The sequence below is a fragment of the Coturnix japonica genome, chromosome 7 (genome assembly GCF_001577835.2).
Source record: "Coturnix japonica isolate 7356 chromosome 7, Coturnix japonica 2.1, whole genome shotgun sequence".
Lineage (NCBI taxonomy): Eukaryota > Metazoa > Chordata > Aves > Galliformes > Phasianidae > Coturnix > Coturnix japonica.
Window position 1 is genome coordinate 17,587,970 of NC_029522.1, and position 15,768 is coordinate 17,603,737.

At 36.5% G+C, this 15,768-nt stretch overlaps 1 protein-coding gene across 12 annotated transcripts in view; it reads left to right on the forward strand.

Moving 5' to 3' along the window:
* Positions 1 to 15,768, forward strand: part of GALNT3 (polypeptide N-acetylgalactosaminyltransferase 3) — a 193,486-nt gene that overhangs the window by 5,539 nt on the left and 172,179 nt on the right. For 5 of the 12 annotated variants that reach the window (XM_032445900.1, XM_015868604.2, XM_032445901.1 and 2 more), the window contains exons 2-11: positions 2,129 to 2,729; positions 3,978 to 4,150; positions 6,197 to 6,346; positions 6,535 to 6,769; positions 7,226 to 7,343; positions 7,721 to 7,921; positions 8,668 to 8,799; positions 9,702 to 9,803; positions 12,449 to 12,601; positions 13,073 to 15,439. In XM_032445900.1, the coding sequence (XP_032301791.1) occupies positions 2,218 to 2,729; positions 3,978 to 4,150; positions 6,197 to 6,346; positions 6,535 to 6,769; positions 7,226 to 7,343; positions 7,721 to 7,921; positions 8,668 to 8,799; positions 9,702 to 9,803; positions 12,449 to 12,601; positions 13,073 to 13,195 (1,899 nt within the window). In that variant the 5' untranslated portion in view covers positions 2,129 to 2,217 and the 3' untranslated portion in view covers positions 13,196 to 15,439. Of the gene's footprint in view, positions 1 to 2,128; positions 2,730 to 3,977; positions 4,151 to 6,196; positions 6,347 to 6,534; positions 6,770 to 7,225; positions 7,344 to 7,720; positions 7,922 to 8,667; positions 8,800 to 9,701; positions 9,804 to 10,243; positions 12,602 to 13,072; positions 15,440 to 15,768 lie in introns of those variants that run through there. The other 7 variants (XM_032445903.1, XM_032445905.1, XM_032445907.1 and 4 more) reach the window with 7 other exon arrangements.

Below are 15,768 nucleotides of genomic sequence, written 5' to 3' on the forward strand. Positions count from 1 at the left end.
CAGCTGAACCCATCAGTGCAGCAGGTGGTGAATCTGCAGCGGGATTTTGTTAAGAAAGGGTAAAAAATGCTCCTCAGCAGCTGTGAGAGACGAATGAGGAACATGTAGGAAAAGGAGTCCTGCAAGCACCAAGGTCAGTGAGCAGGTGCTTCAGGCACCAGAGCCACCTTAGGAGAATACCATGGCTGCACAACACTTGAAAGACAACACTTACTGATCGTAGCCAGATTGTAGATCTGATAATCTAGCAGACCAAGAGAAACCATCTTGGTCAGCTAGATTATGTCATCTTTTTGGATTTCATCACAGATTTGGATGCTGTTTCTCACAGTGTTTTTCTGGACAAATTGCCTAGCATATGGCTAGACAGAAACAGTAGGTAATATAATGCAATGAGTGAACAATTGGGTTGAGCTAAATGGCTGGAGTAAATGGGGTTACATCAGGTTGGTGGCCAGTCACTAGTGAAGTTCTGTAGGGCTCCATTTTTGGTCTGGTTTTGTCTTTACAAGTGATCTGGATGCAGAACTCCAGTGCACAGTAAGTAAGCTTGCAGGCGGTGCTAAATTAGAAAGAGCTGTTGACTCACTAAGAGGTACAGTGGCTTTGCAGAGAGATCTTGGCATTTTACATGGCTGGTCATTGCCAACTGTATGAGGGTTAGCAAAAGTAAGTGCTGGATTCTGCACCTGGGATATGGCAAACTTCGGTTTATGTACAGACTAGGGAAGGAGGGGCTTGACAGCAGCCTTGTGGGGAAGGGATCTGGGGGTTCTGGTTGTCAGCAAGTTGGATCTGAGTTAGCAGCGTGCCATGGAGTGTATCAAGCTCAGCACTGCTGGCTGGTCAAGAGAATGGACTGTCCTGTCCTGTTCTGCCTGGTGCAGACTCACCTAGAGCACCGGGATCAGATTGGGGTGCCACAATCTAAAGACATAAAGCTATTAGATTGCCCAGAGGAGGGCTACAAAGATGGTGAAGGTTCTGGGGGGAAGTCATCTGTGGTGCTGGGTTGGTTCAGACAGAGGAGCCTGAAGGGGGGCCACATGGCAGTGTACAGCTACTGATAGGGAGCAGAGGGGCAGCAGTGAGCTCTGCTCTTTGGTGACAGTGGCGTGGTGCGAGGGAACAGCATGGAGGGTTTTTGGAGAGAGTCAGATTGGATATAATGAAAAGATTCTTCATCGGAGGGCAGTGGGCATGGCCCCAAGCTGCTGGAGCTCAAGGAGTGCTTGGGACATTGCTTTCAGACGTAGAAGTTGAATTTCAGGTGATCTTTTGTGGAGCAAGTTGGTAAATTGGTTATGATCCTTTCCTCAGGAAAGAAAGAATGACTTTATTCTTAGTTTTGCTGTATATGGGCATCTATTGCAGTGCAAAATCTTCAAGTCTAAATAAAATTGGGAAAATAATATGTAAGACAGAAGCGGCTTGGATTTTTAAATGAGTTTTCTTGGAAAGTATAGGTATAGGAGCATTGTGAAGGGTATTTTTTGTATATTTTATTATCTATGTAGTGATGCTCCAACAGGATGAGAGTTCTACCCCTCTGTAAATTACAACAGTTGAATATAATATAGGGGTTTATTAAAACACCTGACTACAAATTCTTGAGGGAAGTGACTTTTTTTCCTATTTTCTACTAGTTCTCTATCTTTGTGTGTATACAACATTGCAAGTGTGGCTTTTACCCAGCTGCAGCTTAGTTCTTTTCTCAGTTTGCTTAGATGCAACTTGTACAAAAAAAGCCTTGCTTTGAATTCAGGATGTTGCTGATTTTTCCCCTGTAAACAGGCATTTTTACAGAGAGAATTTAATTCAGATCACTTGGATGCTTGGATAGTTCCTTATATTTGAAAGCTACTGAGTAATTGCTTGTCTGTATTGAAAAATAAAAAAATAATAAAAAATAGTAGCTGAAAGAGAAATCTTTAATGTGTTCTTATAATGAGTTGCAGCAGAACATGCCAGAGAATACCATACAAAAGCTACATAGATTTACTGCTTGATACACAGCCTAATTTATCCCCATTACCTGTATTAAGTCTGCATTTAACATGTATAAGATACATATACATTATTATATGTGCTGTTTGTCTAACATATTACTTTTTGTTTTAATTTACAGGTATTATATTTTCAAGATATGCTGTAAAATAGTGTTAAAGAACATCATTCAGAGAAGCTTTTGTTTTGAAATAAACTCTTAGAACTAGAATGGCTTTGAAAATAATGCCTAAACTATTCAAGAAATTATTTTTTCACTGGAAACTTTGGAAATTTAGCATTATTGTGTTTGTCTTTCTAGTATTTTTATTTTTATTGCAACGAGAAGTTGGTGTCCAAGATTTTAGAGATGAAGGAGGGATTGAGCCAGCTGTCAGAAAGAAAAGTCATGTATTAGGTCTTGTGTTAAATGCTATGAACAGTATCAATGGTGCAAAGCCAAAAATGCAGATAAAGGCACCTGTACGGCAAACTAAGGTTCCTGGAGAGAGACGCTGTTTGCCAGGACACTACACTGCGATGGAACTAAAACCCTTTCTAGATCGACCCCTTCAAGATCCTAATGCTCCTGGAGCTTCTGGTAAAGCATTTAAAACCATCAACTTAAATCCAGAAGAGCAGAAAGAAAAAGAGCGTGGAGAAGAAAAGCACTGTTTCAATGCATTTGCAAGTGATAGGATTTCGTTACACCGAGATCTTGGACCAGACACTCGACCTCCTGAGTATGTGGAAATGTGTATGTCCTGTTAGTTGAATAACTTGACAGAAATGTGAGGGCTGTGATTTGAGTTCAGCGTTAGATTATCGTTAAGGAAGGGAAATATCTGGGTGATACATGGTAATTTACAGTACGTAATGTTCCAGAGTGCAAAAACCGATGGTATTTAGAAAAGCTCACATTTCATGTTAACCATATTTAAATAAGGTTTTCTGCTACGTTTTCGCAGTGACCTTCTGGGAAGCTGCTGCGTTTCACTTAGGAGAAAATTAAAAATATGGTTTAAGCTTCCTTCTCTTCTAAAATCCATTCCCTAGTCTTTTTAAAACAAAATATTAAGGCTTAATAAAACCACTAGTGCATTATGATTTTGTTAACAAAATGGTGGGACTTCATGGTTAGAGTGGATTTTGGTTCTGAGAAATCTCAGTGTTCTTATCTCTTGTGTCAGAAGTGACAGCTCTTACTGAGCTGGTGCTGGTAGTGTGACCAGCGCGTTATGTGTAGTGCAGATCATGATAATCTTTCTGATAGTGCAACTGGTGAGACTTGGCCTGTATGTTTTGTGAGGGCTTTGGCAACAGATGTGATAATTACCTTGGGAACTATTCCAGTCTCTAGAGTTGGCAGGCAATAAACAGTAAGTGTGCGATTTATGAATACAGAAATGTTGTCTGGTTAGCTTGACTCGCAGTTGGGTTTAAATTTCTGTTCAGAATACATCAGTCTTGAAAACCTGTATGTTTAAAGTTTTTTCACTTGAATGTGTTATATTGCTGTAAGCATTAGGTGGTGTTTCTAAGAAAAAAACAAGCTCTGAATTTGATTTGTTCTATTTTTCTATTTCAAACTGCATTTCTTCAGTAAATACTTTTTCTCATATTTTTGGATTTCAGTAGTAATGGTAACTTAGTCTGACTTTTCATCTCAGCATCTGCTGGTCTCAGTAGAAAAATGTATTTTTGTTTGAATAGGACCTGGGTGCTCTATGAAATATATTCAGATGTTTGAGACAACTGGAGCTGAGCCAGTTGCTCAGGTGGAATTCTTATTTGTCAGATGTTTACAAAATACTTCTTGCAACTTTTCCAGCTGTGTTTGTGCTTCAAAACTTGGACAGAAATTGGAAAAGCTGAAAGATTTAGTGTCCATATTTGTACAGTTTCATACTGAGAAGAGTGGGATTTCTCTTACGAGTTTGAATCAAAACTTTTTGTCCATTTTCTAACATCTAATACTTTCGAATCTGTAGATGCATTGAACAAAAGTTCAAGCGTTGCCCACCATTGCCAACCACAAGTGTTATAATAGTTTTTCATAATGAAGCGTGGTCCACTCTGCTCAGAACTGTTCACAGCGTGATGTACACTTCTCCTGCCATACTGCTAAAGGAAATTATTTTGGTGGATGATGCCAGTGTTGATGGTAAGAAGTATTTCCATTTTACATTGAACATATTATTTATTTAATCGAAAGCATGTTAAGACTGTATATAGAATGGGTTAAAAGAGGCTATCTCCTTACCACCATACTAAATACCATATGGTGTTCCAAGTACTTTTGTTCCTTTTGTTTTATTTGTAAGTATTGTCAAGTATGAAATTCTGCTGAGAGGTTTTTAAACCCTATTTTTTATTATGTTAAGAAATTTGAAGCCTTTGAAAAGCTCAATGATAATTGTGGTGTACTATCAGGCTTTGGAGGCTTGGACCTCTGCTATATTTGTCTGAAGACAGCTCTTTTTTGAGGTCACAGCTCTTAGTTTTTGTAAAGATTTAATGCAATGATACTCTTCATAATATGGCATCCACCAGCTGTTTCTAGATATGGAGATGGGTGATAGGTGGATCCACTTCCACTGGTTCTTCTTCTGAAGGTTAATCTAATTCCATGGGCTCGACGCTGCTCTGTGGTGGATCGACATCCATCGGCTCAGGTTTGCTGCTGCTCCCCTGAAGCCGCCGCTTCTTTGGTGGAGGAGGATCCATCCTCCTCCACAGAGGTAGGAAGGAGGGTTCTATCTAAATTGGGCATTGCACCAGAAGAAGCTCACCAAGACCCAATTCTGTTGGTAGCTGGTTTTCTGTTGTCAGGGTCCCTGTATTTATAGCGGTTGTCAGGGAGGTGGTTTGTGACATCAGAAAGCCATGGCAGTGTGACCGTTAGAATGTCCCATGGTGACCAAAACATGGCTGTGTTGGGCGTGGGGAGGCAATGGCCTGAGAATTGCTCTAGTTGCCACTAGTGGGATTCTGTAGGACCATGTTTTTGAGCCAGTACTCTTTTATGTTTTCATCAGTTCCAGTAAAGATCTGGAAGTAAATTTGTGGATGATGCTACACTGGGAGTAGTGTTGACTCTCCTGAGGATAGAGAGGCCTTGCACCAAGGTCTTGACAAATTTGACAGTGGTCACCATTTGTATGAGGAAGAGCAAGTGCTGGACTCTGCTCCTGGAATCAGATGTAGGGTTTGGGTAGTCCTGTGTGGAACCAGGGATTGGACTGGATGATCCTTGTAGGTTCCTTCCGACTCAGGGTAGTCTATGATTATGCAATTTAAGGAGCGCTAGAATTTGAATGAGTGGTTGCATGATAAGTAGCTTTGTAATATTTGCTTTAGCTGAACTGCAGTTAATACAACCAAGTATCCAAGGGTATAATGGCCAGTGCTTTTAGCAGTGTATCGTTATGACTGCAAATAAATTTCACTAATATGAAGATAAACTTCTTTCCTAGAAAATTAAATTAATGGAATATTCTGTACTTAAGCTGAATGTAAAAAATAATTGCATGTATACTGAGTGTAATTACAAATGCAAGTTTAAAAACTTTGTTTATCTTTAGATGAGCATGTCTGTGCATACATGCTCATAGCAGTATATTTACACTTACTGTCAAGACTACATTTAGATGTACCTGCACGTAAAGGGTGTTTAGTTGTACAGCTTAATACCAAGGATAGGCAGAGAATGGCAGAGTGTGATGTTTATGAAGGATGTGAGATTGTTTCCCAAAATTTTCATGTTCTGGGCGTTGTGGTTTTTTTGTTGGTATTTGTTTGTTTTTTTGTGGTGCTGGTGGAGTTCTTATTTATTTTTTAACATAGCTTCTGTTGAGAGTAAACACTGTAGCCTCTGAAAGCCTAAAGTAAAATATATTAAGTAGGTATGTTGTGTATTTGCCATGAAAATGGATTTTGAGTTGAGTTGTTGATGCAGAACAGCTGTTCCAGCAAACATCCTTTCTCTTTTAGAATTTAATGTTCAGTTCTGCAAGCCCTGTTGTCTGTCAGTTGCTTCTTCCTACATCCTCACCCTCAACAAAACTCAGCCCCTAAAAATTGCATTCAACAGTCAGGACTTGTTCAGTGCTTTAATGTTGACGTCACTGCTGAAATTCGAATGAATTGTTCTATTGTTCAATTGTAAAGTGTAGATACTCAATATCCTGAAAACAACTTCTCTTTCTAGAATACTTGCATGATAAACTCGATGAGTATGTGAAGCAATTTCAGATCGTTAAAGTAGTCCGTCAAAAGGAAAGAAAAGGTCTAATCACTGCACGGTTATTGGGAGCTTCAGTAGCAACAGGGGAGACCCTCACCTTTCTGGATGCTCATTGTAAGTGAATGTTGTATTTGATTTAATGCTGCATTTTTTACAAGTTATGAATGTGAGGTTTGTATTAGCTCTTCTGCTATTTTATGTAATTGAAAGTGCTATTTACAAACTGTACTGACTTGCTTTAGTCATGTTTAATTATTCTGATTTTACTACAATTCAGTGCTTGTTCCCATTTTTTTCTGTAGGTGAATGCTTCTATGGCTGGTTAGAACCATTGTTGGCAAGAATAGCTGAGAACTCTGTTGCTGTTGTAAGCCCTGATATTGCTTCCATAGATCTCAATACTTTTGAATTTAGTAAGCCATCTCCTTATGGGCATAACCACAATAGAGGAAACTTTGACTGGAGTTTGTCGTTTGGATGGGAGTCTCTTCCTCAATATGAAAATAAAAGAAGAAAAGATGAAACCTATCCAATTAGGTAAATGTAACTTGAATAATATACTTCAGTTTTCTTGTGGTTTTTGTTTGTTTGTTTAAATTATAAATTATCACAAGTTTTAGCATCTGAGATGTTTTATTAAGTGTTTTATTTATAGGAACCAGATTGTAAATTTTGAAACATGCAATGTAATTCATTCTTTGCCTTCAGACACATCACTGGTCCAAAGGAATAGTAACTTTCCCTCTGTACAGGGAAAATATATTATTTTTACTGATACTGTCTGTTAATCTAGTTTGTTAGTAAGAGACAATAAAACTGTAAGATGAGACTTGATGTGGGCAGATTTAATTGCCTGTGCCAGGAAAATGTTTTAATGGAGTGAAGCACTGACAAATGCTTAGAAACATCCTAGGACGGTAATGCTGATTTTTTTTTTAACCTATATTTAGGAAAACCTACCATAAATGTAGTTTGAACCTTCTCTTTTTGCAGAACACCTACTTTTGCTGGAGGTCTCTTTTCAATATCAAAAGAGTATTTTGAACACATTGGAAGCTATGATGATGAAATGGAAATATGGGGAGGTGAAAATATAGAAATGTCTTTCAGAGTAAGTTTAGCTACCTACTTAATACTGGTTTCTACACTGACAGTCTACATGATTTTTGAGGACAAATGAGAATTGTATCTTGACTACTCTGCTTAGTCAGCCATTTAGGACATGGAAAGTTAATTACTCATAACCTATGAAATAAGCTACAAACTTGCTTACTGAAGTGATTTGTGTTTTTTTAAGTGTCATTTAATGTTTATAGCTGAAATGTACATTTTACAGGGTTCACCTGATTACAGTGCTCCTGATATATACTCTCTTGCTGGTAGTGTTGTTTTGTTCTATTTAAGAGAACAGTAGCATTGTTGACTTTTTTTTCTTCCATCTCCTTAATCATAACTGCATCGCACTTATACAAAAAATATTATTATTAGGTATGGCAATGTGGTGGACAGTTGGAGATCATGCCTTGCTCTGTTGTTGGCCATGTCTTTCGCAGCAAGAGTCCCCATACTTTCCCAAAAGGTACTCAAGTGATCACACGTAATCAAGTCCGCCTTGCAGAAGTCTGGATGGATGAATATAAAGAAATTTTTTACCGAAGAAACACAGAGGCAGCAAAAATAGTGAAACAAGTAGGTGGTGGTGGTTTTAGAAATCACACTTGCTGCATTGAAAATTTTGGTGAGCAAAAAGTTATTTATTGGCAAAGTATGTGTGAAGTGTAGACATTTCAGTGAAAATACAGACATAATAATAATTTACCATCTGAAACTTATACTTTTCTCTTAGAAGTTTTTTATCCCTTAATATGAATATTGTAGCAGTAATAGCATCAGATTTCCCAAGCAAGTTTAGCAGAAAAATACAACTGAATTTTGTGTTAGAGATACTGTGTTACACTGACTGTTACGCTAGTTACTGAATTAATCCACTTAGGTGCTCTCTTTAGTGAGATATATTCACCAGTTAGCATTGCTTATGCTAATGTTTATGTTATATATATTTATAGAACATATGTTTATGTTATATATGTTACACACACACACACACACATATATATGTAATGTTTATGTTATATGGCTGTGGTCAGTATGGTCTTTATTTGTTTTTAGTTCCCACTTCTATAGCACTGTTAAAGCACGCTGTGAACTATGGCTACTTGCATGATTTGCATGTCACAATGTCTTTTTTCCTTCCTGCGCTCTGAAACGCTGCAAGCAGGATGTCAGTGGGGTTACAAAAAACAAGTTGCAGTAACTGTAGCAGCACAGTACTTTAAATAAAAAGATCTACCTTTTTGATGCTACAATGTAGAATATTATAGATTCATGTGTACAAAAAAGTTAATAATATCCATGAATTCCTCTTCTTGCAACAGAAAACATTCGGAGACATCTCAAAAAGACTCAACTTAAGGCAGCGTTTGCAGTGTAAAAATTTTACCTGGTATCTCAATAACGTTTATCCAGAAGTATATGTTCCAGACCTAAATCCTTTGTTTTCTGGATATGTGAGTTTACCTTTAATTATTTTTTCTAGCATTCTAGAATTCAAGAAATGAACTAATCCTTTATGCTTCTTTAGCCATAATGTTTACATTTAGCTACTGTTAATTGCTGTGGAGTATTCTATTAGTACTGTTGACAAAGAATCTCTCCCTCATATCTTGCTATTTGAGTATTGTGTGGTTCTATTGATGTTATTATGAAACTTAAGCAAACACTCTTTAAGCAACAGCTTTAAGCTTTGCTTAAAGGGATTTGGAGCCTCATAAGATAGTCAGCATTCTGCCCATGACTTAATCTTGACTGCCACAGAAGTACTAAGCAGGTGGTGAGAGTACTCCAGAATTGTCAAAATAAATTTAGCTTTATATAGCAAAAAGTCTGAGAGAATTTTAATTCATGTTAACAAGGAAGAATGTACTTTGGCAGCTGTATGCTTCTCTGAATTAGGTTTATATAAATGTTATTTATTTTAAAGACCATTGCATATCCTCTGTCAGTTAACCTCTTAGACTTCATAACACTAAAGCCAACAAAATGTTAAACAATTCTGAATATTTAGTATGTATTTAAAAACTTCCCTTTTCTCTAGTTTTGAATATTTTGTGTGTATGTTTTCAAACTGTAATCTGAATCATCAGAATACAGTAACCATGGAGAATGGTAGTTGAGTTCACAGTGCATGGCTATAGACAACTGTGATGTAATTAATAGGCTTTTAGGAATAAAGAAAATACTTCTGTGGGAACAAGATTTTAAAACTTGAGTGTAGTAGAAAGCAAAAATGAATTAACACTTTTAATTGTTAAGGTAAAAGGCTTCTATGCAAGAAAGGCAGTTTATTTTTTTTTTCTCACCCTCACTGAGCTTTTGTATTTCTTTTTTGCTGATAACAAATTTTCTTTAGCTAAAAAATGTAGGTAACCACATGTGTCTGGATGCTGGTGAAAACAACCATGGTGGCAAACCATTGATTATGTATTCTTGTCATGGACTTGGAGGAAATCAGGTAAAATATCTGATCCCCGGACTTTATGATTAACTCTAACATTACCATATTAAAGCTTTTAACTTGATGTGGTGGAATTGACTCATTTTGCATGCAAGATTTACAATTTTTAATATTTTTGGTATGAAATTCCCATATATATATATATATATATATAATATATATATATATACACACACACACATACATACATACATATCATTATATATATAGTTATTTATATATTTAGGCAGTTTTTTTTAACTGCTCTTCATGTTGCGTCCCACATCTAACATCTTATGTTCAACATACAGATTTAGATTTTTTACATACTTGCACTACTTCACATTGTCTCTTCTTTCTGTGCAAAATCTTTTCAGTCTACCTTTACTACTTCCTCATGTTTTCTTCTTAACTCTTCTTTTTCTTATGCTTCCTCCTATTGGTTCTGTCTCTATCAGCAGGACTCACACTGTCAAGGAAGATGGGAATCTGGCCAGTGGTGGGAGACCAAGTGGCCAGCCTGAGCCATCTTTCCTGTCATGCTTGCAACCTCATAGTTTGTGGTCAAAGTGATCTACTCTATACTGGTTTGTGCAAGTAAACTACATGACTGAATTTGTCCAAGAGGAGCTTTCTTTGTTGCTCACCTCTTGGAGGAGCAGTGATCTCCTGTTTCTCCTGCAGTATGACTCGCAGACATTTATTGATGTCAGGTACTGAATTCTTCAGGCACTATAATATTTAAAAAAAAGTAGTATCCCCCTCCCGTAAAAATGTGCAGTGCTGCTTTACAGTTATCTGGGGAATAAAGTTTGTTACCCGTAGATCCTTAATAATTAAAGTTCAAAAAACCCCACTTAGTTTTATTTTAAAATGGCTATATTTATTTGCTTTAAATAAAAGCTTGACATGTAAAAGCCATCCATTTTTGGCACCCTGGAAACTCAGACACCTGACCCTGGTCGGTTTATGCTTTCCTAATCAGTCTTAGTGGGAGAAGGAATATGGTCTATCTTAACAGCTACCCTGTTATGTTATGTTAGCTTCTTAAAGCATTGGACTTTTATTATTCTGTTCTGGATTAGTACTGTATTAACCTTTTCAAATTGTCACAGGCATTAATGCAATAATGCTGTATCAAGATGTTATATTAAAAGACCCTCAACTTGTGTTGTCACCTCTCTCTAACTTAACTTGGATTGTACTAAAACAGTGTTTTTAAGTGTATTTTATGTTTCCTCTTGCCATACTGTAACAGCTTGAATTCTTTCAATATACATTGTGCTAGTAATACACAAGAGATATGGGTATTTGCTTGCTTAATCCTTCTTGTTACAATTCTCTCTTCAGTTGCTTTATGCTTTTTACCAGACGTTAGCAGTGTAGTCTGCAGTTTTTCATGCTGCCTCTCCTCCCTGCCTATGTTTGAGGAAGGAGAGGGAAGTGGAAGAGCGAATCTAGTTTTCAGAGTTGTACAGTTGTTTAACTTTTTTTTGGTAATGTGTTATAGAGGTGATAACATGTCCATCTCTGTGTCCAAGATAAATTAATTCCTAGAGCAAGTATGCAAGTTTTAATCTCAGGGCAAAGAGGAAGCCCCTAAAGTTAAAGATAAATTAAAAGATCTTTACTTAGATTAACAGATTTAGAATAAACTGTTATGCTTGGGAAGAAAATGGCTTAGCAGTTACCTATCAGTACCTGTTTCAGGCACTGATGCTGGGTGCAGGAACTTAGGAGTGTGGTGTCTGTTCCTCAGTGTTTCACCCATTGATTCCCAAGGCAAGGTGGGAAGATGGAGGCTGGCTAATTGGACAGACAGCTGAAGGCAACAGGGTGCTAACTGACCATGGGCTGTCAAAGGGCTGACACAGGGAACCAAGAAACAGTAATCATAGGACATAGTGATAGGAAGCCTGCTGGTCAAAGGAAGAGTCCAGGATGTTCAGGGAGAATGTGAAGTATAAAAGGACTGCGGTGTCTGTAACTTTGAATTAAATATCTGCTTAGGCCTGAACTATAGGCAGGGATATCTGAAACATGAAAGTAAACTTCTGACAGGAAATAACAGTAAAATACCCACAACGTATGTTTTTACATTAAGCTTTTCTTTGTAATGACACAGAAAGTTCACAGAGAATCCTTTGTTAGCGCTTACTGCTTAATTCAAGCAGAAAAAGTTAACTAATGGGAATTAGTACAGTCCATGTGACAAAATTGGGTTTTAGTTGCTCTGAGAATATAAAAAAAAAATGTAGTAATGAAAATTGAATAAAAAATTTTAATGATATTACAGGGCGAAATTAAACTGATCCATGCAACTATTTCTACTCTTCTTTTTGTATCTTGTATTAGTTATGATATATCTGGAGTGCACTCAATGAAATCTTGCAACATTGTGTACATGTACTGAGTTTCTTTTTTTAACAGATTCTATATTTAAGTACTATTCAGTGTATTCCATTGCACCAGAATGAAAAAAAGGCATTTAGAAGTGGAAACACTTCTAAGATGCGTACACTAAAAGTCAAGGAATTGATTGTGTAGTTTCAAACTGTTGAATAACAAAAGGAATCTTCTGTTTTGTGTATTGGAATGTCAGAGTTAATTTAATACTCTTGTTGATATTTATTTACTAAACTTCTAAAAAATTATTTAAATAGTACTTTGAGTATTCTGCACACCATGAAATTCGCCATAACGTTCAGAAGGAGCTTTGTCTGCATGCTTCCAGAGGACCTGTGCAGCTTTGTGAATGTAGCTACAAAGGCCAGAAGATCTTTGCCTTTGGAGAAGAGGAATGGCAGCATCAAAAGGTATTCAGACATGCAGTCTAAGCTGGGCATTTCATCAGTGATGAGTTAATTTATGGTTTCTAATAAAAGAGAAAGCCCATGAAAACACAACTGTGAAGCCAAAAAAGGAGTAAGTTCCTTTTTGGGAAGAAAATTTAGATAATTATAGCATTTTTGTTACCAGCTCAAAACTTGATGATTTCTCTAGAAGAGGAAAACAGTTGGTGTGTTTTATTGTCTATGTCTGGACATGCATTGGAAGTCAGTTCAAATACTTTGGATCTTTTAAAATAATTCTTTTTACTAGCAAAACAAGTTGGCACTTGCATACTACTCTTCTTTTCCCGGCTCCCTTCTACCCAGCACACACCTACTCTTTTTTTACAACAGTGAACTTGCAGAAAATGATGTATGGAGGAAAACAGCATTTTCAGTGTTTACTTTTTTTTTTTTTTTTTTTTTTTCCCCCCTCTTCTTTCTTATCCACTTTAGGATCAAACTCTGTACAGTCCAGCACTACGTATGTGCCTTACAGGAAATGGAGAGCATCCAAGTTTGGTTTCCTGCAACCCATCAGACCCCTTCCAGAAGTGGATCTTTGGCCACAACAATTAAGATTTGCTATCTGTAGACAGGAGCATCTTATTAAAAGAACAGTTCTATTTCTGAACAGAGACTGTATGTCTATGCTGTTTTAAAGGGATGCATACTTCAAATGCAGAATTTTTATTCCTTTTCTTTACTATGTGAATTGGATATAAAATGTGTAGTCAGAGATTCCCTAGGAGTCTGTTACACCAAAGAATGTTTGAGGTCCCAATTAAGGAAAATGTTTACAATATTTGCATGATAAGACTCTGTGTTAACCATTGATTCGTAGAGCCTGTAGTCCCTTTTCACCCTGGGGACTATGTGTATATTGGTTTACCACATGCTGTAAGTACTTCTGAAGACAGCCAGTTTACTTTGTAGAGTTAGGAGAAAGTGTTGTGTACCATCTGAAAGCCAAAAGGCTCCTGTGTGTGTGTGTGAGACTGTGTGCGTGCGTGCGTGTGTCTTCATGCTCAATTGACTGACTTCATGTAATTTTTTTTACATTGTTTATTTCACTAAGTGAAATTTTCTATTTTTTTTTTAAATTCCCTCATTTGAAAAAGAACCAAAGAGGCTCCCATACCGTGCTGTTGTGCCTCTAGCAAAACAACACCTTTGTTGTAGAAAAAAACCCTAATTCTTACTGAAATATGTTATTTATATGTAATTATTTAAATGGAAAACCTGCCTACTCTGACGTGAATCTCCTTTTGTTTAGCCCAAATTCTACAGTTTATGATGTTGTGAAGTTTAAAATGTATGGCAGTTACATTGTTAGATATTCTCAGCTTTTTGATACTGCTTTTAAATTACTAATGTGTTTTCTTTTCACTTTCCAGTGATTTATGCAGTGTTAACCCAGCACGTTTCAAATCTTATATGTACGTCATTTCCTGTGCAAACACCTCAATACTGAGTTGTTTTTTTGTTTTAATTGTTCTCTGATGTTTCCACTTTTCGAAGGACTGACCTCACTTCTAACAGTGAGAGGTTGGCTTTCCAATTTTAATGAAACAGTGTATTCTTGTAAGGATCCAAAAATGTACGTTAATAGATGATGTAGAGCTCTGACTTCAGAAATAGCCTTCCTTTAAATAAGTATTTTAAAAATATTTATTTCTTTGGTTCTTTTACTGGATGCACACTTGTTAAGCACTACTCCGTTAGCCTTCATTGCAGTCGCCAACCATGCCCACCTTCTGACTGTGACTATTCCAGGCCTTCTTTAATAAAGGTAACTGTACAAAAATGTCCTTTTAAAGAACAGAGATTTACTCTCACTTGAAAATGTTTACTTCAGGGTATGAATGTGAGATTAATGATCACCCCAACTTAAAGCATCTAAGATCGTGTAAAAATTGCACTTTAACAAGGTAAACTATTGCATAATAAACTTTGTTCTCTGATTTGGAGGAGACATGGCTGGTTGCTTTGAATTGCAAAGGTTTTTAAATAACCTTTAATTTGCATGTTTTATGATGTGAGGGGGAGAAATTACTATAAAATTAATAATTTTGTAGTAAGGCAGCAGCAAAATAAATGTAAGGGAAATACTTAAAAGGAACCTGAAAGTGCCAGTTTTATTACTTAGTAGGTTTGGGAAACATCAAAGGTAGAAAGGTTGTTAGGCTTTGCAGCTTATCGAAAGAACTGCATTGAACAGCTGTATTCAGATGGAAGAGGAGGTTTAAAACCAACCAGCTTGCTTTTTATTAATGAACTCTTTAACAATGCGAATCACAAGAAACGTGCAAATAACATGAAACAATAAGATCGGGCCTAGTAATGCAGTATTTTATGAAATACTTAGTATTTCCTTCAAAAACTACACTGATAAGGCAAGGGAGATTAAGGAAAAGATCATGGTTGCTGCAGGGAAAAAAAAAAGATCAAATACAGAGCTGAGACTAATAACAAAGGAGGGAAATATACAAAAATACATAAATTTCAAATTTGTCCTGGTAAATAACAAATATCATTAAGGAGAAATGCTTATTTATCTGTAGGATCTGGTTAATGGATGGATGTGGTGAGTTGTTGTTTTCTAGTGGGGGAAGGGAGCCTGTTTTGCTTTATTTCAGAATACTGGAAAAAAATGAGTTCGGCATCTGAAGAAACACAAGAAGAAATGCTTTTCTCCTGAAGGTTTACAGCAGAAAACAGTTGGGGATTATTGAGAAGCTGACTAAAGACTGTTTTTAACTATGTCTGATTTCTTGAGCAAAAGAAATGAGCAGATTTATAAACAGCAGTAGAAGGCACAAAGTAAATTCTTCTTCTATTCTGCATGAAGATCTGAAATCAAGTATCATGTCTGTTAAGCACTGCATTTCCAAATGTTTGTGTGTGTGTTTGTACGTGTATATATAAATATATATGTGGATTTCATACAATTCCATAAGAGCAATTAACAATCTGTTATAATGTGTTTGGAGATACAGATTTTTTGAAAATGAATTACAATATTTTTGAAATTTCATGGTTTTAAAAAGTAGTAAAAAAGCACTGGTAAAAAATAAATTAAAATAAAATAATGCATGTATGTGTAATTGTGCATTATCTCTGCCCACCTTCAACACTAATCTTCAGTCTTT